The sequence below is a fragment of the Pan troglodytes genome, chromosome 20, assembly GCF_028858775.2.
Source record: "Pan troglodytes isolate AG18354 chromosome 20, NHGRI_mPanTro3-v2.0_pri, whole genome shotgun sequence".
Lineage (NCBI taxonomy): Eukaryota > Metazoa > Chordata > Mammalia > Primates > Hominidae > Pan > Pan troglodytes.
In genome coordinates, this window is record NC_072418.2 from 49,666,653 (window position 1) to 49,690,713 (window position 24,061).

The 24,061-nt window shown below is 53.6% G+C and overlaps 2 protein-coding genes across 37 annotated transcripts in view; one reads left to right on the forward strand and one right to left on the reverse strand.

Annotated features, from left to right (window-relative positions):
* Positions 1 to 13,905, reverse strand: part of STRN4 (striatin 4) — a 27,329-nt gene extending 13,424 nt beyond the window's left edge. For 5 of the 17 annotated variants that reach the window (XM_063801938.1, XM_016936288.3, XM_016936292.3 and 2 more), the window contains exons 1-6: positions 13,212 to 13,531; positions 5,854 to 5,957; positions 5,233 to 5,306; positions 3,866 to 3,944; positions 3,514 to 3,558; positions 94 to 291 (exon numbers count right to left, since the gene is read on the reverse strand). In XM_063801938.1, coding sequence (XP_063658008.1) covers positions 94 to 291; positions 3,514 to 3,558; positions 3,866 to 3,944; positions 5,233 to 5,306; positions 5,854 to 5,957; positions 13,212 to 13,493 — 782 coding nt within the window. In that variant the 5' untranslated portion in view covers positions 13,494 to 13,531. Of the gene's footprint in view, positions 1 to 93; positions 292 to 3,513; positions 3,559 to 3,865; positions 3,945 to 5,232; positions 5,307 to 5,853; positions 5,958 to 7,232; positions 7,355 to 13,211; positions 13,536 to 13,823 lie in introns of those variants that run through there. The other 12 variants (XM_063801940.1, XM_016936290.3, XM_063801939.1 and 9 more) reach the window with 8 other exon arrangements.
* FKRP (fukutin related protein) lies at positions 13,105 to 23,260 on the forward strand. 20 transcript variants are annotated; one of them, XM_054673542.2, is made up of 6 exons: positions 13,114 to 13,153; positions 14,295 to 14,366; positions 15,083 to 15,144; positions 15,572 to 15,722; positions 15,834 to 15,943; positions 20,190 to 23,260. In XM_054673542.2, the coding sequence occupies exon 6, from the start codon at positions 20,229 to 20,231 to the stop codon at positions 21,714 to 21,716; it is 1,488 nt and encodes a 495-aa protein (XP_054529517.1). In that variant the 5' UTR covers positions 13,114 to 13,153; positions 14,295 to 14,366; positions 15,083 to 15,144; positions 15,572 to 15,722; positions 15,834 to 15,943; positions 20,190 to 20,228; the 3' UTR covers positions 21,717 to 23,260. The 20 variants fall into 20 exon arrangements, with proteins under 20 accessions (XP_001168265.3, XP_009434147.3, XP_054529518.1 ...); XM_063801951.1 differs by having other exon boundaries at positions 13,117 to 13,153; positions 14,295 to 14,355; XM_009435872.5 differs by lacking the exon at positions 15,834 to 15,943 and having other exon boundaries at positions 13,109 to 13,153.
* Positions 23,261 to 24,061: the final 801 nt, after the last annotated feature.

The window sequence follows — 24,061 nt, forward strand, 5'->3', positions numbered from 1 at the left end:
GGCACCCAGCGCCATCAGCTGACACTCTGACCCTGGCCTTCACCAGCAGTCAGGAGGAACAGAGAGACACACCTGCCATGTCCAAGGGCTCACCTCTTTATCTGCTCCTCGATCTGTTTCACCAGCAGCGACTCCCCGCCACTGAGCCCCGCAGGGCCTGGTGGAGCCCTGGGGGCCCCTTCACTCGGCTCCACTGCCCCGTTGAGCTCCAGCGAGCGGCCCAGCAGGGAACGGACGCGCTTGGACCGCATGTCGAGGATGGTGTCTGTGTAGCCCACCTCTTCCAGGTACCTGCAGGGGTGCAGAGCCACGTGGGTCAGACATCCCCTGGGCTTCTTCATGTACCACAGGGGCCAATGCAAACCGAGACAACCTCGTAAGGGGCCACTTAAGAGCATACACCAAAATCTGACATAAGCACACCCTCGCTCCAGCAGTTCCCCGTCAAGGCTATTTCCAGTGGAAGCCCTTGTACACACACACAATGCTATGTGTGAGGGTGCTCCCTGCACTGCTGTATGGGGAAGCCGAAGCACAGGGACCAGCCTCAGCACCCACCGACAGAGGCTGTGTCAGCAAATGACTCATAGCGCTGCGAGGCAGAAGATCAACAGGGCAGAGCCTTAAGGGAAGCTGGCCACGGTAAACAGCACAACGAAAACGCTAAGTTCTATGATCCACATGATGCCAATGTTTGTAGAAAAAAACAAAAAGGCGTTAATGTGCATAAAGCTTACACCACACGCAAACACACGTTTGTATTATGTCCCCCAAGAGGCCTAGAAAGAGCCATAAAAAACATAACAGCAGTGACCTCTGGAGAATGGGATTAGGGGCGTAAGAGGAACTTTTGCAACTTACTCTACTTACTTCTACAAATGAGCACTTATTACTTCTGCAATTTAAAAACTGAAGCCAGCTGGGACTGGACTAAAAGTAAAAAAAGAAGAAGGAAAAAAGAACAAAAATCAATTTGGGGTATCTGTGGCTTCAAAATACAGCGACAACAGTCCCTTGCTACTCCTCAGGAGGCTTCCTGGCCAGGAGGCCTTTGCCGTTCCCTGTCCCTTCGCAGCTCTGACCCTGTCTCTTGAATGTTAGGCTGCACGCACCTGCATGTACGTCTCATCCTGTGCGCCTGTGTGTGTATGAGGCTCCTATCTCCCCACCAAAAGAGAGACAGGGAAGCACGGGGCTTTAAAGCTGGGCACTGGGGGCGGATTGCCCAAGATCCCACAAATTAACCATGCAACCTTGTGTAAACAGATCACCTCACCGCATGCCAGTTTTCTTATGAGGGGAACGCTAGCATTACACCACACAGAGATCTCAGCGAGGAGCCAACAGGTGGAAAATGTTTAGCACAGTGCCAGGCACGTAATAGGTACTTGGTAAGTGTAGCCTGTTAGTATTACTATTATTGTTTTAGGGTTATTGTTTGCACACACTTTAAGCTAGCAACCCCACTTCCAGATATCTAACTTGAGGAAATCAAGGATATGCACAAATACCTTCCTGATTTTTATCACATTGTCTATAATACAAAAAAATTAAAAGCAACCTTGACAAAATACAAGGAACTGACCATGGAGAGTTATGGTTATCTATATGACAGACATTATATGTTGGTTTTTTTTTTCTCCATAGGACCAAAGGAAGGAAATTATGAGGTCTTCAAAGTGATGCAACATAACTAATTAATATAGAGAGATGTTCGTAACTCTTTTTTTGTTGTTGTTGAGACAGACTCTTGCTCTGTCGCCCAGGCTGGAGTGCAGTGGCATGATCTCGGCTCATGCAAGCTCCGCCTCCCGGGTTCCCGCCATTCTCCTGCCTCAGCCTCCCGAGTAGCTGGGACTACAGGCGCCCGCCACCAAGCCCGGCTAATTTTTTGTATTTTTAGTAGAGACGGGGTTTTGCCGTGTTAGCCAGGATGGTCTCAATCTCCTGACCTTGTGATCTGCCCGCCTCGGCCTCCCAAAGTGCTGGGATTACAGGCGTGAGCTACTGCACCCGGCCGATGTTTGCAACTCTTTAACAGTGAAAACAAATCCCAGCTTTTATAAAATATATAAGCTGGGCTGGGCGCGGTGGCTCACACCTGTAATCCCAGCAGTTTGGGAGGCCAAGGCAGGTGGATCACTTGAGCTCAGGTGTTCAAGACCAGCTTGGCCAACATGGTAAAACGCTGTCTTTACTAAAAATACAAAAATTAGCCAGGTGTGGTGGCACACACCTGTAATCCCAGCTACTTGGGAGGCTGAAGCACGAGAATCACTTGAACCCGGGAGGCAGAGGTTGCAGTGAGCCGAGATTATGCCACTGCACTCCACTCTGGGTGAAAGAGCAAGACTCTGTCTCAAAACATTAAAAAATAAATAAATAAATAAGTAAATGAAATACATAAACTGAGCAGTGTGGCTCATGCCTGTTGTCCCAGCTACTCAGGAGGCTGAGGCAGGAGATCACTTGAGCTCAGATCAAGCCTGCTGTGGGCTCTGACTGCACCACTGTACTCCAGCCTGGGAGACGGAGTGAGTTTATTTATTTATTAAGATAACAGAGGCAAAAATACACAGCCACGGAAGAAACTGAGACCATATATGGCAAAATGTTTATAGGGGTATGAAATTTCTTGGGTGGAGAAATTATGAGTGATTTTTCTCTCTGCTCTCCTATATTTTCTAAGTTTTCTAAAATGCACAAATCTCTTCAGCAATTAAAAAAAAATAATTTGAGGCTGGGCGCGGTGGCTCACACCTATAATCCCAGCACTTTGGGAGGCCAAGGCAGGCGGATCACCTGAGGTCAGGAGTTCAAGACCAGCATGGCCAACATGGTGAAACCCTGTCTTTACTAAAAATACAAAATTAGCTAGGCATGGTGGTGCACGCCTGTAATCCCAGCTACTAGGGAGGCTGAGGCAGGAGAATCGCTTGAACCCGGGAGGCAGAGGTTGCAGTGAGCCGAGATCGCACCACTGCACTCCAGCCTGGGCAACAAGAGCGAAACTCTGTCTCAAATAATAATAATAATGATAATAATTTGGCCAGGCGCAGTGGCTCATGCCTGTAATCCCAGCACTTTGGGAGGCCGAGGCAGGCGGATCACTTGAGCTCAGGAGTTTGAGACCAGCCTGGCCAACATGCTGAAACCCCATCTCTACTAAAAAATACAAAAATTAGCCGGGTGTGATGGCACCTGCCTGTAATCCCAGCTACTCAGAAGGCTGAGGCAGGAGAATCGTCTGAGGTGGATGGAGGCAGAGGTTGCAGTGAGCTGAGATCGTGCCACTGCACTGCAGCCTGGGCAACAGAGCAGAAACTGTCTCAAAAAATAATAATAGATAATAATAACATTAAGAATTTGCTGGTCCAAACATGGTGAGTTACTGTGATCATTCACAGTCGATTACAGACCTACTTACAGATCTGCCTTCTCCCCACTTCCCACTACTGTATTTGATTAGTCTTTAAATAAATAATTAACAAATAAAAAATAATTTAATATTACCCTTGGGAAATAAAAAGCCACGCTTCATAAATCTTCACAAGGTATCTAAAAAAAAAAAAAGCCACACAGGGCTCCTATGGCCACTGAGACAAAAAAAAAAAAAAGCCACAGAGGCATTCAGGGACACATTCCAACGGGGGCGTCCCCATGTCTGCCTCCTGCAGCGGGTTTCCCTCCCTCTCCCCAGGCCAGGCTCCGCCCACAGGGTGAAAGCCATTCCAGCCATGGCTGGCTAAGATCCTGATAGTTCAGCATCCCCAGTGGGGACGGAAAAGGACTGTGGAGTCTTTGGACTTATCTCTCAAGCCAAACGTGTCACGTGTCCCCAGCCCCCCTCCCCGAGCACACTCACTGTCGGAGAAGCTGCCGCCCCTCCTTCCACACCAACGGGCTGTTCTCCAGGGTGACCGATTCCACGGGGCCATTGGAGACTGGCGGGTGAGAGAACGGAGGCTGTCTTAAGTCAGGCCACTGCCACCTACCCATCACCTCCTCCATCTTCCTCACCCCTCCAACCCAAATCGGTCACTGTCGCAGGTCCTGTGGCATCACTTCCTGAGTGTTGGAAGCCTGCTCTCTTCCCTTACTCGGGGATCCCTCCTCCTTGAAGCGGTCCTCATCTCTAGGTCTCCTGACTGGTGGTTCCCCAAACTGGCCCCCGACAAGATAAGGGTGTTATCTCAAAACTCTGGGCGAGTTGTCATTTTCCTTCACAGAAAGCTGGCCTGGTTCTGAGAGAAGGGCCGACCGGGTTCAAGCCCGGCTCTGCCCCATCCCAGCTGTGTGACCCTGAGTTAGTGTAAGCAGTGTCAGTTTCGTCCTCTGAGAAATGAGCTTAATGATAACAGCATCTCCCTCTTGGGAGTGCTGAGAGGATGCAATGAGATAATTTGCTTAGTATTTTATTCAAGTCTTTCCTGGGCATCTACGCTGTGCCTGGCCAGGGGCCTGGGCTACACGGGTAAACAAAGACCTGCCCTTGTGGAACTTCCGTTCTAGTGAGAGGAGCTGGCAGCAGGTAATGACCATCACTATCAGCTGAGCACACAAGGTCTTCTCAGCTTGCCTCGGCCAAGCTTCCCCCTCACCCAGCCCGCCCTCCCTCATCCTCTGCCCTACACCGTTTGCCCAGGCACACTGACCGACTCCCTGTCCCCTAACTCTTTCAGCGTGCGTCTCTGTATCTGTACTCTCTCCCCTGACTCTCCTGCTGGGGAACGGAGTCATCTTTCAAGGAGCTTAGACTCTAAGGGACCAGAGGGTAGGGACCATGTCTCCCGTGCTCTCTGCTGTATTCCTGATCTGTGATACAAAGCCTGTACCCTACAAATAAAGTCTTTTTTGGATGAACGATTGAACGGCAACCCTGTTCAAACGCCACCTCCTCGGTGATGTCTTCCCCGGCTTTCCCGCACCGTCCCCAGCACTCTATAAATAGCCCTGGCGCCCACTCCTCGCAAACGGATCCCGTGAGCTGCTCGTGTGTCTGCCTCTGTTGCACAGGGGGACCCAAGCAGGACTGGCCCCCAGGGTCCAGCACGGGACCTGGCAGCCCATAGGGAGGGCTCTGAGAGTGAGATTCCGCCCCTCCCCAGCCCCGGGGCCGATTCTGCCTTCTAAGGAGCAAAGTGAGAAAGAGGCACCCCATCTTCCTGCTTCTCCAGAACACTCAGCTTCTGCAGGAGGGTGCCGACAGTGCGAGCATCAGAGGGTGGGTACCTTGTTCTGACACATCTGCTTTCTTCTCCCCCTGGTTCAGGTCTGTCCCAAACTTCAGTTTATGATATTTGGCCCTAAAAGAGCAAATGATTAATGAATAAGAGATGCGGGAGAGTAGACAGGGTCAGTAGTTACCTAAGGAATCCGGAATCCCAAACCCCAAATCACAGGGCCTCCCCCAGCTGTCTCCTACTACTGAGGCTGAAGCATCCCCCCACACCCCTGGCCTGGTGGAAGAAACCACTCCCTGGAGTCAGGCAACCTAGGTTGCTCTCAGGGGTCCTTGAGGAAACCATCAGCCCTTGAAACCCCAGTTCCTTATCTGAAACAGGGCTAACAATACCCGTTAGGCTATTGGAAGGTATAAGGGATAACGGAGGTAAGGACTATACGATATTTGGCGCACAGTGGGCCACTAGCATCGTGAATATCGTTCCTGGTGTCTAACCCAAATCCCACCTACTCTGTCGTTTCTCCCCTAGAATCTTATGGTACTGGAATGATGGAAAAGAATGTTGACCCCAAATCTCCCTTAGCTGGAAGGAGGCGTGGCTGGTGGCCTCCTGACACTGTGCTTGAGACGGACCCAGAAGGCAGGCCCAGGGCAGGATGAAGGCTCACCTTTCCTGCTTCAGCGCATACTCTAGCATCTTGATCCGCCGCACCAGGTCCGTCTTTAGATTCTCCTGCCCTTTCCTCTCTCCCTGAAGGAAGGCCACCTGAGCCTGGGAGGGCAGACAGGAGGCAAAGGGAGACAACGGGGCTCAGGCTCAATGCCGGTGTGTCTATCACTCACCCAGGTATAGTGCCAGCCCACAGTCACCCCACAGTAATGGGCGGCAGCCACTTCCTCAGGCACAAAGACCCCAAGCCAGGGTTCAGGGAGCACTGAGAGGACAGGATGGATCTGTTTCCAGGGCCCCCTGCCACGTCACCCACAACGAGGGCCGAAGGGGAGCCCTTAACCCCTGAGATAACAATGGGGCCAGCCTGGGCCTCACCTGGTGGCTGCCTTTGGGGGGAAGTCGGGTCAGGGATGGCAGTGGAGAGGAGGGTGGGCATTCACCGCCCTGGACTACCCCTGACGCCCTCTGGCAGGTGCTGTCCCTAAGGCTGCTGGTGGAGGTGGCGTCCCACTATTCTTACCAGAGCATCTGTCTCTGGGAGGCGTGGGAAGCTACTTCTGGAGCTTAGGGACAAGAGTGGGTGGCTCAGCTCGGCTCCTGCTCCAATAGAAAAGCTTTACAAGCCAAGCCCACTGTGGGGACCAGCCGTCCCACTGCATTCCGCCCAGGGTGTGAGAGAAATGTGCCACAGACACGACCCCGGGTTCCTGCCAAGCACTTCACACCGTCTGCTGGCTTGAGCTGCCCCGTCTGCTCCAGTCTGTCAACAGGTCATTTGGAGACACTGGGCCCACTGCCTTCCAGGCAGGATCCTGGCCCCTGACCATGGTCCAGAAGCCCTTCTGCCAAAGCCCTGGCCCAGGGCTCATCTCTGGCTTCTCCCCAAGCACCCCACCTTTCCAGCCCAGAACAGCCAGAGCCCAGGCCCAACTTAGACACTTACTCGCTACATGATCTTACACAGGTCATCGGCCTTCTCTGAGCCTCCATTTGCCCCTCTAGAAAATGAGAGTCACAAGAGTGCCCTCCCCTCATGTGCTAGGTTCTGCTCAGTCAAGGCCTGGCACAGAATAAAGGCTAACAAATGCCAGCTTCTACTTCTTTCATCATTTTTATTCTCCCTGTCCATTGTTTGCAACTTCGAAATGGGCCCAGTTCCTTATGGGAGGTAGGATCCCTTGGAGACCCCAGATCAACTAGAAATGTCTGTGGATTGGCCAGGCACAGTGGCTCACGCCTGTAATCCCAGCCCTTTGGGAGGCTGAGGTGGGCAGATGACTTGGGGTCAGGAGTTCAAGACCAGCCTGGCCAACATGGTGAAACCCCATCTCTACTAAAAATACAAAAAACTTAGCCAGGCGTGGTGGTACACACCTGTAGTCCCAGCTACTCGGGAGGCTGAGGCAGGAGAATCGCTTGAACCTGGGAAGTGGAGATTGCAGTGGGCCAAGATCGTGCCACTGCACTCCAGCCTGGGCGACAGAGCCAGACTTCGTCTCAAAAAAAAAAGAAATACATGTCACCAGTTACCTTATAGAAAAGAAAACTCATCTGTCCGCTTCAAGAATGGGAAATTTTTTTCCTTTGTAACACTTTTTACCAACACATATGTATATAAACATCCAAGGCCAGACAGGGAAACTACTTATATGACATCAACATCTCTGAAGCATGAGTTTCTGTCCTTCGTGTATCTTCTCAGTCCCCCAAATCTACTCTCTGAATCACTGGAGAAGGTGTGAGGAGAGGCAGACTGACCACCGAAGACAAGTCTTGACTTTCCTCCTCACTCTCCTCCCTTCCCTCCTGGGGTTTGGTGATTGATCCCTCAACCTCCCAGGGGCAGTTCAGCCTGCCGGGAACCTACACCTTGGTCAATACCTGCCACTGTTTGGTGACTGCCCACACACATCAGGTGCCCCAGTAAGGTGCTGGGGAATAACAGAGGAGCCATGTGGTTCCTGCACCCACAGGGCTCAGTCCCATGCAGGAGACAGGCATGAGGAGCAACTCACATGCAATGTGACTAGGACCCCATTGCGGGAGCGAAGGACGCTATGGGAGGAGGGACAAGAGGCGACAATTCAGCTAAGGCCTGAAGCTGAAGAGAAGTTAGCCAGGGGAGGGAAGGGCCCTGCTGGCAGAGGACGGAGACAAGAGCTGCATGGTGGGCTTAAGGAACTCTAAAAAAGGCCAGGATGGCTGCTTCAGAACCTGTAAAAGGCTCAGTGAAGCCATGGAAGGGTTTTAAGTACAGAGAGGTAACCGATTTGCATGTTATAAAGGCAGCTCCAGCTAAAACATGGAGAACTGACTGGAGGGAGTTCTGGAGGGAGACTAGAGGGAGGGAGCAGGAGAGCGGCAGAGCTGGACAGAGACCCCCATCACAGATAAGGGCAGTCCCAGAAATCCCAGGACAGAACGGTAGTGGCTTGGACTAGGCCGGGGCAGTGGACACAGTAGTGGTCTATCTGTGGGGGCAGGAGGTGGAGTTGGGCATCCCAACCAGACCTGTCACTGGCTGGGTTCCCCCTTCATCCCTCTGCTGCCTCATCGAGCTGTGGTCTCCCTCCTCCTAATGAGGATGTGAGGGTCTCAGCTGCCCACTCTGCTTTGCTGTCCCTTTCCCAGTGCCTCTGGAAAGGGAACCAGAAAGACGTGGTTGGAGCATCTCAGGGAGGTGGAAACCCACCAAAAACGGGAAGCGTCAGTGGCCAGTCTCTCCCTCGCTGCAAACGCCAGCAGCCCCCACGGGCTGTCTGGTCTGCGAGGGCCAAGGTAGGCCTGAGGGTCGGTCGGGGATCTGGAAGTGCCGCTCACCATATCCACCCACTGCCACTCCCTCTAGCCAGAGCCGCAGAGCATGCGCCCCCAAAACCTTCTGATACCTGGCAGCTACTGCCTCTCCGCCCCTCCAGCTATTCCCAGCAAGGCGACATCTAAAGGCTTCGGAGGAGTCCCAGCAATTCAGTCCTCCCAGGAGCTGATGCCTCTCTGAATTCGCTGCTTCCTGTCCCAGCTAGCTGGGAAGAGTCCCCATTTCGTGCCATCTAGCCCTGCATCTCCTAAGGGCCTCCTTCCCAAGCTTCAGCAGCTGCTGGCAGGAATGAGCCCCCAGGAAGCTGAAGTGGGGAGGGGCAGCTCCGCACATTCTCTGCTGGCACCGCACTCACTGCAGGTCCCTGTCGCTGCTCCTATACAAATCTCCAGTTCAGATCCCTCGTTAAAAGGTCCCTCCCATCCTCAAAAAGCTTCCGCTCTCAGAGTTGCCACAGAACAGGGGCAGAGCCACACAATCAACTGTCCATGAACATCTACAGCTCTGCGGTCCCCTGCACGAACAAGCTTCCTCTGCCAGCCTGGAAGTTTCGGATGGGCAGAAACCACGTCACTTACTTCTCAGAATCCCCCACCTAGCAAATGCCTGCTCATTATCAGACTGCAGCTCCGCCACCTTCCTGCTCCAAACTTATGGTGACTACTGGCAGGACCTCCCTGGGGGCTGCCTTCTCTGCCATTCAACACACAGGTACCAAGCAGGGTCGCACGGCAGGTCTTCTGCTAGAAGCAGCTGTATTAAGCTCTTCAGAGAAAAGTTATTCAGAGTCCATCAGGAAAATCTGACACTGCCTAGCTCTTAAGGGATCTCACAGGGGAAGTCACACTGTCTGTTAGCACTAAGTGTTCAAGTAAAGGTGTGTAAAAGAGGTGCCGCTGATGGGAGAGTAAACTGGTGGGTCAACGTGGCAGAGTCATTCACTGTTTCTTTTTTTATTTTTATTTTTTTTGAGATGGCATCTCGCTCTGTCACCAAGGCTGGAGTGCAGTGGTGTGATCTCGGCTCACTGCAACTTCTGCTTCCCGGGTACAAGCGATTCTCCTGCCTCAGCCTCCCGAGTAGCTGGGACTACAGGCGTCCGCCACCACGCCCGACTAATTTCTGTATTTTTAGTAGAGGTGGGGTTTCACCATATTGGCCACGCTGGTCTTGAACTCCAGACCTTGTGATCCACCTGCCTTGGCCTCCCAAAGTGCTGGGATTACAGGCGCGAGCCACCGCGCCCAGCCCAATCACTGTTTCATAAACACATCCATTCTACTATTCCACTCATCTGTTCTGCTTCATTCTTGCACAGGAATAAGGGGTTCTCACTGCAGCCATGTCTGATGGGGGAAAAACTAGAAAAAATCTAAAAGTCCACCAACCAGGGTCAAACTCAATCAGCTACGGTGCAAACATCCCATGGGACGCTATGCAGCTATCAAAAAGAAAAAGAAAGAGTTCTCTGTGCTGATATGAAAGGAAAACCAAAACAGATTATTATGTCACAAAATGATACAGACAGCAGTAGTTCATCTATTACACAAGCACAATAACTCTTCTCTCTCAGGAGAGAAGAGCAGGAAAGGGACGAAGAGAAGGAACTTTCCTTTTTCACTTACATATATATGTGTATACACACATTCACACACACACACACCCCTCTGAGATGTCTGAATTTTTACTAACTTAACAGAATAAAAGAAAACAAAAGTACAAAGTGACAGTGCTGGTACCATGCCAGACACAAGTTCCTCTCAAACTCCAAGAAGGGTCAGTAAGTGAGGGGATAAACATCTTTTCTCTCATCAGCCTCCAGGATGAGAAGATGGTGTGGTGGGTGCTGTGCGGTGCACTGGTGCAAAGTCCCAGAGGCCAAGATTCAGTCCAAGCTCTGCTAGGACTGCTTGGGTGACCCTGGGGAGGCCACTATGCTTGCCTGAACCAATTTTCTCAACTGTACTGGGTAGCAGAGAGGTACAGAACATGGGCTTAAAAGTCTACCGACGGTCGGGCATGGTGGCTTATGCCTGTAATCCCAGCACTTTGGGAGGCCGAGGCAGGTGGATCTCTTGAGGCCAGGAGTTCGAAACCAGCCTGACCAACGTGGCAAAACCCCATCTCTACTAAAAATACAAAAATCAGCCAGGCGTGCTGGTGGTGCACACCTGTAATCCCAGCTACTTGCGAGGCAGAGGCAGGAGAATCGCTTGAACCTGGGAGGCAGTGGTTGCAATGAGCCAAGATCATGCCACTGCACTCCACCCTGGGTGACAGAGTGAGACTCTGTCTCAAAAAAATAAAAATAAAAATAAATAAATAAATAAATAAATAAATAAATAAAAGGTCCACCACAGACCAGCCCTTCTGCTCATCTGCTGGGATCCTAGATAAATCACCCTCTCAAAACCTCCATTTCCTCTCCTGATTTTTTTTAAAGGCAGGGGGAATATCCTTTATCCTCCCAGAATGCTGCAAGAATTAAATGACAGCTCGTATCTACAGTACTTGATACAGCGCCCCAGACATGGTATGTGCTCACTAAATTGCAGCTGGTACCGTTATTGCTGAGTGAGGTAATGACACTGCCTCTGCCTACATCACAGGGCATTGTGAAGATCTGATGAGATGTATGCTGGGAAAGAGCTTCGGAAGTAGAGAGTGGGACAGAAGTGAGAGCAGTTACATAAGGATTCTGCTCCCACCCCAGCCCCAAGCCTCAGCCACCACAAGTGAGGGCAGGGGGAGAGTTACTGGAGGGTCTTTACTCATCCTATGAACAAAATGCTTTTTTTTCAGACAGGATCTCACTCTTTCGCCCAGGCTGGAGTGCAGTGGTGCAATCATGGCTCACCGCAGCCTCAACCTCCGGGGTTTAAGCAATCCTCCCACCTCAGCCTCCTGAGTAGCTGGGACTACAGGCGCATGTCACCACACCCGGCTAATTTTTGTACTTTTTTGTAGAGAAGAGGTCTTGCAATGTTGGCCAGGCTGGCCTCGAACTCCTGGGCTCAAGGGATTCTCCCACCTCAACCTCCCCAAGTGTTGGGATTACAGGCGTGAGCCACCGCACCCCATCCCTACCGACACAATTCTCATCAGCTATGTATTTGGGTACCAGCTTCCTACTAGATAGCAAACGGCAAATCGGAAGGGGAAAGGTGGGCTGCTACAAGTACTGACAATTTCTGCTAATAATAACCCAGTCCAAGAATCTTCAGACTTCCAGCGGGCCATTCCTGATCCCTTCAAATCCGGACATCGCCATGGTCCTCCAGTCACTGCCAATGGACCTGACGCTCCACGAGGTCACAAACCCTAGCCCAACTCCTCGGACTCTTCCATACAACATCCCTGTCCCAAGCTACCCCGCAAACCACGGGGTCTTTTCCCAAGACTTCCACAAACATATCCCCTTCCCCCCAACCCCAGCCTACCCCCGTTCCGAGATGCCTCCTCATGTTGCCTTCGGGCTCTACAAAATTCTCCCCCCTAAAGCATCACCCCAGGGTAACCCCTAACTCGTCCTCATTGGCACCATCCCAGGACCCTCACCCTCCATACTGGACATGCCCAACACCCCACACTCCAGTTCAGGGCTCTCTACCTACATCCTACAACACACGTGCCATCTCAGTGCCATCGCGCCCACTCCTGCACACCCCCAAAGTGGAACTTCCACTCTTAAGCTCTCCCATCCAGGCTCCTAGGGTACATTCCCTGCTCTGTCCACACTTCCACTCCAAAGAACCCTTCCCTGCACTGTGCAGCCACACATGCCCGGGATCCCCAAAGTTTCTCCTCAGAGGGGAAGGCACACACCTTCATCCTGGACCCCTTGAAACCCTCCTCCCACTCTTCGGGTCCTTACATAGCCATCCTTCCGTGCCCACCGTCCAGTCGCCCCGAAACACACCGATCCCAGGTTCCCGACTTCCTCTCCCTAAATCCTCCCGGTTCCCCATCTGGACCCGCTCTTTCCCAGCGGGTCCCAAGTTCCCCCCTTGGACGCTCCCACCTCCAACCTGCACCTGGCTAGGGCCATGGTCGGGGTCGGGGTCGGGAGTCCCTCGGCGCCCGGCAAGCTTCTGCTTACTCCCACAGGAGACCACTCAGGTCTCCCAGACCCCTCCAGCTCCTCTCCACACCCTTTCCCGAGTTCTCTTAGCCTCCCCTCCAGGGCTCGAGTCGCCTCTCTCAGGAGCCCCGCGGCCAGCGTGCTCAGTCCCAGTCCCAGTCCCACTCCCAGCTGGTTGTGGTCCCCTTTCTCTCGGCCGGTCCCGGTGATCCCTCCCACCCCCAGTCCCTCCACTCCCACCTCGGGCCGTCCCGGTCCCGTCCCACCCCGGAGTGCCCTCAGGACACCCCTCGGACGGCCCCTCACTCGCCCTCCGGGACCGTCGCGGTCCCCTCCCGCCCCCCCTCGGCCGTCCCGGCGGCCATTGCTCCAAGATGGCGGCGGCGGCGGCAGCGGGTGAGGCCGGGCCGGGCCGGGCCGGGTTGGGGGTAGGGGATCCCGGGACAGCGCTCACCTGTAACTCGGCGCGCTCGGCCTCCCAGCGGGCTTTCTCGGCTTCGAAGCGCGCCCACTCGTGCTGGATAAAGTGCAGGATCCCCGGCAGGCTCAGGGGCTCCGGGCCCGCCGTGGGCCCGGGGCTGCCTCCGCCGCCGCCTCCCTTACCTGCCGGGCCCGGCCCGGGGGCAGGGGCGGAGACCGGGGCCGCCCCAGTGGGGCCAGGGCCCGCGCCTGAGCCGAGCGGACGGCAGGAGGAGGCGGCGGCGGCGACCGCTGCGGCCGCTCGCTCCTCCATCATGGAGGCCCCGGGGCCGGCCCGCGCGCCCGCTGTGCCTCGCGCGCCTGCGCGGCCGCGCCAACCCCCCCCCTCCCCCCCCGCAACCACCGCGCGCGCGCCCGGCGGGGGACAGTAGGAAGGGGGGCCGGCGGCGAGCGCGAGCCTCGCCCACCCGGGTCTACACCGAAGGGTAGCGTGCCCGCGCGGGGGGCGGCGGGTGGGAGATCGCGCCCCGAGGAGGGCGAGGGAGACCCAGGCCCCGCGCGACGGTCCCCCTCGCTGGAGTGAGACTGAGGAAGGGGCCGCTTTCTGCCCCCCTCCTCCCACTTCGCCCCAGAGAAAGAGCCTTACCCCTTCCACACCCAAACACCACTCTCCTGGACAATTACTTTTACTCTGAGAGAAAGGGCGACCAGCAGTGGCCCCATCCTCTCTGATTGCCGGCCAGGTTGGTTGTCATGGTAACCCTTCCCCAGCGGTGGGGGCGAGGTGGTGGGGGGCAGCCTTCCCCTTCCTTCCACCTTTGTGGTTATGGAGCCCCAAACCTCTTAGGACTCTGGACCAGGAGAAGGTTGCTAAGGTAACCTAAGTGTCCGTGGTGGTCCTTCTGCTCCTATCCTCATTGATTACTATGGCAACCTCCCCCCCAACCTAGCATTCAGGTAGAAAGGACCCCAGCCCCAAGGACACTGACCTCTAAGAGAAGCACCTCTTCCCCAGCCCCTCCCCCATAGCCACCTAGTTGGCATTACCATGGTAACCGTCTTCCCCTTCCCATCGTGGGAGGCCCATGCACCAAACCAACCAGGTGTTTTTATTTAGAGGAGATGCTCTGCTGAGGGGCAGTTGCTATGGTTACAGGGCCTGGACCGTCCTCCGGAAGGTGAGAAACAGGCAAGTTCAAGGCCTGGTTACTATGATAATAGAGCAGCCCCCTTCGAGTGACCCTAGGAACCAAGCCCAACAAAGGAGGGGATTTTTTTTTTTTTTTTTTGAGACAGAGTGTCACTCTTGTTGCCCAGGCTGGGATGCAATGGCCCAATCTCGGCTCACCACAACCTCCGCCTCCCCGGTTCAAGCCGTTCTCCTGCCTCACCCTCCCAAGTAGCTGGGATTACAGGCATGCGCCACCACGCCCAGCTAATTTTTTTTTTATTTTTAGTAAAGACGGGGTTTCTCCATGTTGGTCACGCTGGTCTTGAACTCCCGACCTCAGGTGATCTGCCTCAGGCCTGCCTCGGCCTCCCAAAGTGCTGGGATTACAGGTGTGAGCCATCACGCCCGGCCAGGGGATGTTTTAAGAATGTCTCTCAGAGGTAGAGTGTGTCTATGGAAGGGGTTGTCATGGTAACAGCTTCTGTTGGCTTCTAGCCCTACCTTTTCTGGACACATTCATGCTAGAGGGATGGTTATAGGTTGCTATAATAACTGACATCCCTCCCATTCACCCCACCCCACTCCTGAGACACCCCAGGTGGTGCCCGAGATTATGGGACTTCAAGAGAAAGGATTCCCTGACCTTTCTCTTGCCACTTTTGTGGATAAGATGAAATTGTGCTCTATTGTACGGAAATGGCTGATTTGGGATTTTCTGGTTCTCCTCCTCTCAGGAGCGCAGCTCAGCTGGGCTGGAACTGCCCTCCTGGAACTCCCCCAGCCTGCAACCTAGGAGGTAAGAAGTCCCTCAGTGTCACCTACACTCTCATGGAAACTGCCCTTCCTCATTCCTTAAGGCTTTCCCATGTCTCTCATTTTTTTCTTTTTCTTTCTTTCTTTTTTGAGACAGAGTGTCGCTCTGTTGCCCGGGCTGAAATGCAGTGGCGTGGTCATGGCTCACTGCAACCTCCACCTCCCTGGTTCAAGCAATTCTCCTGCCTCAGCCTCCCGAGTAGCTGGGATTACAGGCACCTGCCACCACGCCCGGCTAATTTTTTGTATTTTTAATAGAGATGGGGTTTCACCTTGTTGGCCAGGCTGGTCTCGAACTTCTGACCTCGTGATCCGCCCGCCTCAGCCTCCCAGAATGCTAGAATTACAGGCGTGAGCCACCGCGCCCAGCCCTCTCATTTTTTTCTAACCGTCACATTCCCATTCCACAGGTGCAGGGACTGAGGCTCAGGCCAAATCGCAACTCAGACCCAGTGAACCCAAGGCCTGAAGAGAATTTGGATTCATTTACATTGTTTTGTGGGGACTGGAGAGACAAGTAAACTCTCAGAGTAACTGTCCCCTCTGACTACCATTTCTAAGGCAAGCCCCCTGTTTCTACTCTTGCGCCCCCTTCTGGTTTCCTGCCCTGTCTGTAAGTTGCATGGCTTTTGTCCGTCTTTTTTTTTTGTTTGTTTGTTTGTTTTGAGACAGGGTCTCACCCAGGCTAGAGTGAAGTGGAGCAATCTCGGCTCACTGCAACCTCCGCCTCCTGAGTTCAAGTGATTCTCACACCTCAGCCTCCCCAATAGCTGGGATTACAGGTGCGCACCACCATGCCCAGCTAATCTTTGTATTTTTTGGTAGAGAGGGGGTTTCACCATATTGCCCACGCTGGTCTCTAACTCCTGACCTCAGGTGATCTGACCGCCTGGGCCTCCCAAAGTACTGAGATTACAGGTGTGAGCCACCACACGTGGCCCTGTCAGTCTTCTTTCTATCTTCTGGAGGGCTGACCTAATGAGTACCTTGTTCATTCTGTATCCTCAAAACGTGGGGTCCACCACAAAGAATACTTGAGTTTGTTGAGTTACCGAGTTGAATTAATTTATTAATGTGCCATAGCCAAGCTTTGAAAGCCCCTGTCAGGTTAGGGCTGGGGAAGGCTCACCAAAGATGGGCTGAGAGTTGGGGCTTCAGAAAGAACCCAAGAGAGAAGGTAAAGTTTATTGGTTTAAAGTACGACTCTGTAGCCAGCTTCTTGGATCAACTCTTGGGTCCACTACTTCACATTGTGTGACCTTGAATAAGAGACTTTAACTCTTTAACTCTCTGTGCCTTTGTTTCCTTTTTTTTTTTTTTTTTTTTTTTTGAGATAAGGTATCACGGCCAGGCGCGATGGCTCACGCCTGTAATCCCAGCACTTTGGGAGGCTGAGGTGGGCGGATTACGAGGTCAGGAGACTGAGACCATCCTGGCCAACATAGTGAAACCCCATCTCTACTAAAAATACAAAAATTAGCCGGGCATGGTGGCGCATGCCTGTAATCCCAGCTACTCGGGAGGCGGAGGCAGGGGAATCCCTTGAACCAGGGAGTTGGAGGTTGCAGTGAGCCGAGATTGCGCCACAGCACTCTAGCCTGGTGACAGAGCGAGACTCCGTCTCAAAAAAAAAAAAAAAAAAAAGTCTGGCTCCGTCACCCAGGCTGGAGTGCAGTGGCACAATCTCAACTCACTGCAACCTCTGCCTCCTAGACTCAAGTAATCCTACCACTTCAGCCACCAGAGTAGCTGGGACTACAGGCGCACACCACCATGCCCGGCTAATTTTTTAAATTTTTTTGTAGAGACGGGGTCTTACCAGTCCATGCTGGTCTCAAACTCCCAGGCTCAAGCAATCTCCCCCGGCCCCATCCTCCCAAAGTGCTGGGATCACAGGCATGAGCCACCACATCGGCTGGTTTCCATTTTTAAATGTGATCATAACACGAGGATTAAACAAGTGAATATGCCTAAAGTGCTTAGAACAGGGCCTGGCACATGGTGAGCTGCTAGAATTGTTATTATTATCCTCCCGATTCAGAAAAATGTAGAACATTCAGACCTTCAAAATCATCATTGTATCCACTTTGCCCCAACGAAGGGGTTTGTACAGGCACAGTATTGCATGCCTGTAGTCCCAGCTACTCGGGAGACTGAGGCAGGAGGATGGCTTGAACACAGGAATTCGAGGCTGCAGTAAGCCGTGATTGCACCACTGCACTCAAGCTTGGGCAGCAGAGCAAGACGCTGTCCGTTTAAAAAAAAAATTATTTTGGCTGGGTGTGGTGGCTCACTCCTGTAATCCCAACATTTCTGGAGGCCAAGGCAGGCAGATCATGAGGTCAAGAGATTGAGACCATCCTGGCCAACATGGTGAAAACCCATCTCTACTAAAAATACAAAAATTAGCCGGGCATGGTGGCACGCGCCTGTAGTCCCAGCTACTCAGGAGGCTGAGGCAGGAGAATCGCTTGAACCCTGGAGGCGGCAGTTGCAGTGAGCCAGTCGCACCACCACACTCCAGCCTGGCAACAGAGCGAGACTCCGTCTCAAAAAAAAAAAAAAAAAATTGTTTTTGGCTGGGCGCGGTGGCTCACGCCTGTAATCCCAGCACTTTGGGAGGCCAGGGCGGGTGGATCACCTGAGGTCAGGAGTTCGAGACCAGCCTGACCAACATGGAGAAACCCCGTCTCTACTAAAAATACAAAATTAGCCGGGTGTGGTGGCGCATGCCTGTAATCCCAGCTACTCAGGAGGCTGAGGCAGGAGAATCGCTTGAACCTGGGAGGTGGAGGTTGCGGTGAGCCTAGATGGCGCCATTGCACTTCACCCTGGGTAATGAGAGTGAAACTTTGTATCAAAAGAAAATATATATATATATATTTTATATATATATATATTATATATATATATATATATATATATAATTAGCCAGGTGTGGTGTCATGCGCCTGTAGTCCCAGCTACTTGGGAGGCTGAGGCAGGAGAATCGCTTGAACGCAGGAGGCAGAGGTTGCAGTGAGATGAGATAGCCGTCACTGCACTCCAGCCTGGGCAACAGAGGGAGACTCCATCTCAAAAAAAAAAAAAAAAAAAAGAAAAGAAATAAGAGCAGTTTGAGAAAATGTTCAGGGTGACTTAAACATACAGGTTGGGGAAAGCATGGCAAGAGATGAGGGCGGAATGGGGGGCAGACAAGGGGAATGTCAGAAGAAGCTTCCACTTTCTCCCCTGGGCACTGGGAGCCATGGCAAGTTCAGAGCAGGGGAAGGAGAGGTCCGACTTGTGCTTTAGGAAGACTCCTCTGGCTATCACGGGGACAGGAATTGCCGGGAGACCAGGGGGAGGTTGGATGGGAATGTGGGTGGACCTGGTTGAGGAGGGAGCTGTGGAAATGGGGAGGAGGGGACAGAGGATTTAGGACATAGGGAGGTTAGTTGGATGCCCCCTCTCTCTAGGAAGGGCAGAAACCTACAAAAAGACTTCATGGGGAAATTATTTGATCATCTGCTTGGAACCCAGAGCTACACCAACTGTGCTGGAGACCGGCCAGCCAAATTTTCAGTCACGGTGGGGACAAGGAGACAGCGCCATCTGGTGCTTGAGGGTGTGGCCAATGAATGTGGAGGGGAGTGTCCTAAGGTTGGCAGCCTCTTTTGATGCAAGCTACCCCAGTTTTTTGTTGTTGTTGGGTATTTTGAGACAGGGTCTCACTCTTGTCCAGGCTGAGTGCAGTGGCACGATCATGGCTCACTGGCTCAAGCCGTCCCCCCACCTCAGCATCCTGAGTGGCTGGGACCATAGGTGAGTAGCACCACACCCAGCTAATTTTTTATTTTTTATAGAGATGAAGTCTCCTTATGTTACTCAGGTTGGTCTCGAACTCCTGGACTCAAGTGATCCTCCTGCCTTGGCCTCCCAAATTGCTGGGATCACAGGCGTGAGTCACTGTACCTGGCCCACCCCACTTTTGTTTTTTCTTTTTTTTTTTAATATTTATTTATTTATTTATTTATTTATTTTTAATTTTTTTCGAGACAGAGTCTCACTCTGTTGCCCAGGCTGGAGTGCAATGGTGCCATCTCGGCTCACTGTAACCTCCACCTCCCGGGTTCAAGTGATCCTCTTGCCTTGGCCTCCCAAATTGCTGAGATCACAGGCGTGAGTCACTGTACCTGGCCCACCCCACTTTTGTTTTGTTTTTCTTGTTTTAAATTGGTTTGTTTATTTATTTATTTTTCGAGACGGAATCTCGCTGTGTCGCCCAGGCTGGAGTGCAATGGTGCCATCTCGGCTCACTGCAACCTCCATCTCTCAGGTTCAAGCGATTTCCTGCCTCAGCCTCCTGAGTAGCTGGGCTTACAGGCACCCGCCCTCACACCCAGCTAACTTTTGTATTTTTAGTAGAGATGGGGTTTCACCATGTTGGCCAGGCTGGTCTCAAACTCCTGACCTCAGGTAATCCACCCGCCTTGTCCTCTCAAAGTGATGGGATTACAGGCATAAGCCACCGCGCCCAGCCTAACCTTTTTTTTTCATTTATATTTTTCAGCACCCCACTTAAAATTTTTTTTAATTCTGATTAAGTATATATAACATTAAATGTACCATCTTAACCATTTTTCAGCACACAGTTCAGTAGTGTTAAGTGCATTCATACTGTTGTGCCAACAAACCTCTGGGACCTTTTCATCTTCCCAAACTGAAACTCTGTACTTATCAAACAACTCCCCATTCCCCCCTGCCCGCAACCCCTGACACCCGTCATTCTACTTTATGTTTCTATTAGTTTGACTCACTCTGTTTAAAAAAAAAAAAAAAAAATTCTGAGGACACCCAGAGTTGGTGCATGGCCCAGACTGGGAGGTCAGGGAGTGCTTCCTGGAGGAGGGGAAGTCAAAGCTGAAACCAAATAGGGAAAAGAAAGGGAATTGAGAAAGAGCTGTAGAAAGGAGCAAGGCTGAGGGTGGCAGAAGGGGGTGGTTCTGACAATCAGCTGCTGCCTTCCCTTTCGTCCCCCTCCCCCAGGATGCCCTGGAGGCCCAGCTAGCCCCAGACTTCGGCCCCATGCGGCTCACCCGCTGCCAGGCTGCCCTGGCGGCCGCCATCACCCTCAACCTTCTGGTCCTCTTCTATGTCTCGTGGCTGCAGCACCAGCCTAGGAATTCCCGGGCCCGGGGGCCCCGTCGTGCCTCTGCTGCCGGCCCCCGTGTCACCGTCTTGGTGCGGGAGTTCGAGGCATTTGACAACGCGGTGCCCGAGCTGGTAGACTCCTTCCTGCAGCAAGACCCAGCCCAGCCCGTGGTGGTGGCAGCCGACACGCTCCCCTACCCGCCCCTGGCCCTGCCCCGCATCCCCAACGTTCGTCTGGCGCTGCTCCAGCCCGCCCTGGACCGGCCAGCCGCAGCCTCGCGCCCGGAGACCTACGTGGCCACCGAGTTTGTGGCCCTAGTACCTGATGGGGCGCGGGCTGAGGCACCTGGCCTGCTGGAGCGCATGGTGGAGGCGCTCCGCGGAGGAAGCGCACGTCTGGTGGCCGCCCCGGTTGCCACGGCCAACCCTGCCAGGTGCCTGGCCCTGAACGTCAGCCTGCGAGAGTGGACCGCCCGCTATGGCGCAGCCCCCGCCGCGCCCCGCTGCGACGCCCTGGACGGAGATGCTGTGGTGCTCCTGCGCGCCCGCGACCTCTTCAACCTCTCGGCGCCCCTGGCCCGGCCGGTGGGCACCAGCCTCTTTCTGCAGACCGCCCTTCGCGGCTGGGCGGTACAGCTGCTGGACTTGACCTTCGCCGCGGCGCGCCAGCCCCCGCTGGCCACGGCCCACGCGCGCTGGAAGGCTGAGCGCGAGGGACGCACTCGGCGGGCGGCGCTGCTCCGCGCGCTGGGCATCCGCCTAGTGAGCTGGGAAGGCGGGCGGCTGGAGTGGTTCGGCTGCAACAAGGAGACCACGCGCTGCTTCGGAACCGTGGTGGGCGACACGCCCGCCTACCTCTACGAGGAGCGCTGGACGCCCCCCTGCTGCCTGCGTGCGCTGCGCGAGACCGCCCGCTATGTGGTGGGCGTGCTGGAGGCTGCGGGCGTGCGCTACTGGCTCGAGGGCGGCTCACTGCTGGGGGCCGCCCGCCACGGGGACATCATCCCATGGGACTACGACGTGGACCTGGGCATCTACTTGGAGGACGTGGGCAACTGCGAGCAGCTGCGGGGGGCAGAGGCCGGCTCGGTGGTGGATGAGCGCGGCTTCGTATGGGAGAAGGCGGTCGAGGGCGACTTTTTCCGCGTGCAGTACAGCGAAAGCAACCACTTGCACGTGGACCTGTGGCCCTTCTACCCCCGCAATGGCGTCATGACCAAGGACACATGGCTGGACCACCGGCAGGATGTGGAGTTCCCCGAGCACTTCCTGCAGCCGCTGGTGCCCCTGCCCTTTGCCGGCTTCGTGGCGCAGGCGCCTAACAACTACCGCCGCTTCCTGGAGCTCAAGTTCGGGCCCGGGGTCATCGAGAACCCCCAGTACCCCAACCCGGCACTGCTGAGTCTGACGGGAAGCGGCTGAAGCCCTGATAACCTCGCCTTTGTTTTTCGGGGGTCTGTCTGGATGTGGAGAAGCTCTGTGTGAGCGGTGAGGGGTGGAGGGATGTCGCGGAGAGGGGAAGGGGGAAACTGACCAAGAAAGAAATTCTAAGGAGAGCATGAGAGAAGGCTGGCATTGGCAGGAGGAGAGCACCAGGACGAGGATGGGAAGCGACCTCCAGATTTATCAAATGGTCATGCCCACTGGGAGCCGTGGATATGCGTGGGGACATCCTGGGTCATCTCAGTCATGGAGGGAGACGGGGATGTCACGCCGTCCCGCAGGGCCCAGCACAGCCCCAGACCCGAAAAAAGTGTCCTGCCCAAGATTCCGAGAGCCCTGCGCTCTAGGGCAGGGGCAGAGTTTTGGAAACAGTGCAGGCTCTGGAGCCAGACTGGCGAGATTCAAATCCTGGCTCTATCGCTTCGGAGCCAGGTGGGCCTGGGGGGGCGTCGCAGTCTCTCTGTGCCTCAGTTGCTTCCAGGATGCGGGACCCTTGGCTGCAGGGGTTGCTTCCGCCACTAGAGGGCGCGCCGGTCCCGCTCCTGGTGGCCCACTGTGGCTGCCCGGGTGACAGTACGCCCAGGGCCTCTGTTCCATAGCCATCTACTCTCTTGAGCCTTTGGACTTCTCTCCAAGCCCCTGTGGGAGGCGGACAGCAGTGACCACCTCCCCTTCTTTTGGACTGCGACCTCCTTCCCTCCTGGGAGAGCCCTGTGACCTGCATGCTACTCTTAACTATTCTATTCAAGACTGAATAGAAGTATTTCAGTCTTGCAGAGGAGGAAATGCTCAGAGCTCCGAGGTGCGGCTGTGGTCGAGAACCGGGTGCTGGGCCGGGCGCGGGGGCTCACGCCTGTAATCCCAGCACTTTGGGAGGCCGAGGTGGGAGGATCGCTTGAGCCCAGGAGTCTGAGACCAGCCTCGGCAACATGCCAAGACCCCGTCTCTATTTTTAAAAAAGAAAAAGAACCGACTTCTGAATCTCAGCTCCACTCATGATTATTACCTCATTATTTCAGTTGTCTGCACCTAATTCCCGACTTGCACGGCAGGGTAGACAATAACCATAGCTCACACTCACTGAGCACCTACTGGGTACCAGGCACCATTCTCAGTGTTTCACCTGGATCAACTAATGCGTCCCTCACCTCAGCCCTCTGAAGTGACAGCTGCTATTATTTTCATTATACAGATGAAAAAGCTGAGGCCAGAATCGTGAAGTCACTTGCTCAAGGTCAGGCAGCTTAGGAAGGGGCAGATCGGGGGCTTGAACCCAGGTGGTCAGGCTCTGGAGCCCACAATTGTCTTACCCACTATGCCCCTCTCTAGTCATGGTCCCCAAGAGGGGCTTGGAGACCCACTTAGCAGGTGAAAGCAATGGCAGCCTTCCTTATTTGATTATGAACCTAAGAATAAATGGTATTTGGGCATGTATTCCCAATATGTGTATATTTATTTATAAATACATACAGATACTATTATCTGTATGTTAGTAATAAAGCTTAAATTATTCCATTTTAAAATTATGAATATGAATAGGGTTTTTTTTTTATGTTTCTTGCCTCATCCCAATGACTTGTTTTGCACACCCAGGTGTGAGCACCCAGCATTCAAGACCACAGGTTAAAAAAAAAAAAAAAATCTGGCCGGACGTGGTGGCTCATGCCTGTGATCCCAACACTTGTGGGAGGCTGAGACAGGAGGATCACTTGAGCTCGGGAGTTCGAGACCAGCCTGAGCAATAGAGCAAGACTCTTCTCAATTAAAAATAATAAATAAAGCCAGGCATGGTGGCTCACGCCTGTAATCCCAACACTTTGGGAGCCCAAGGCGGACGGATCACAAGGTCAAGAGATCAAGACCATCCTGGCTAACACAGTGAAACTCTGTCTCTACTAAAAATACAAAAAATTAGCTGGACATGGTGGCGGGCACCTGTAGTCCCAGCTACTCAGGAGGCTGAGGCAGGAGAATGGCATGAACCCGGGCGGCGGAGCTTGCAGTGAGCCAAGATTGCGCCACTGCCCTCCAGCCTGGGCAACAGAGCAAGACTCCATCTCAAAAAAATAAATTAATAAATAATAAATAAATAAGAGGCAAAATGTTAAAAATAAGCAAGGACTGGGCAGGCACAGTGGCTCATGCCTATAATCCCGGTACTTTCGGAAGCCAAAATTGGAGGATCCTTTAAGGCCAAGAGTTCAAGATCAGCCTGGGCAACATAGTGAGATCCCCTGTCTCTACAAAATAATTAAAATATAGCCACTGTATTAGTCCCTTCTCATGCTACTAATAAAGACCTACCCGAGACTGGGTAATTTATA

What these genes read in the sequence shown, in the direction of transcription:
- FKRP (XM_001168265.6), top strand. Translation starts at nt 20,229, where the DNA reads ATGCGGCTCACCCGCTGCCAGGCTGCCCTGGCGGCCGCCATCACCCTC.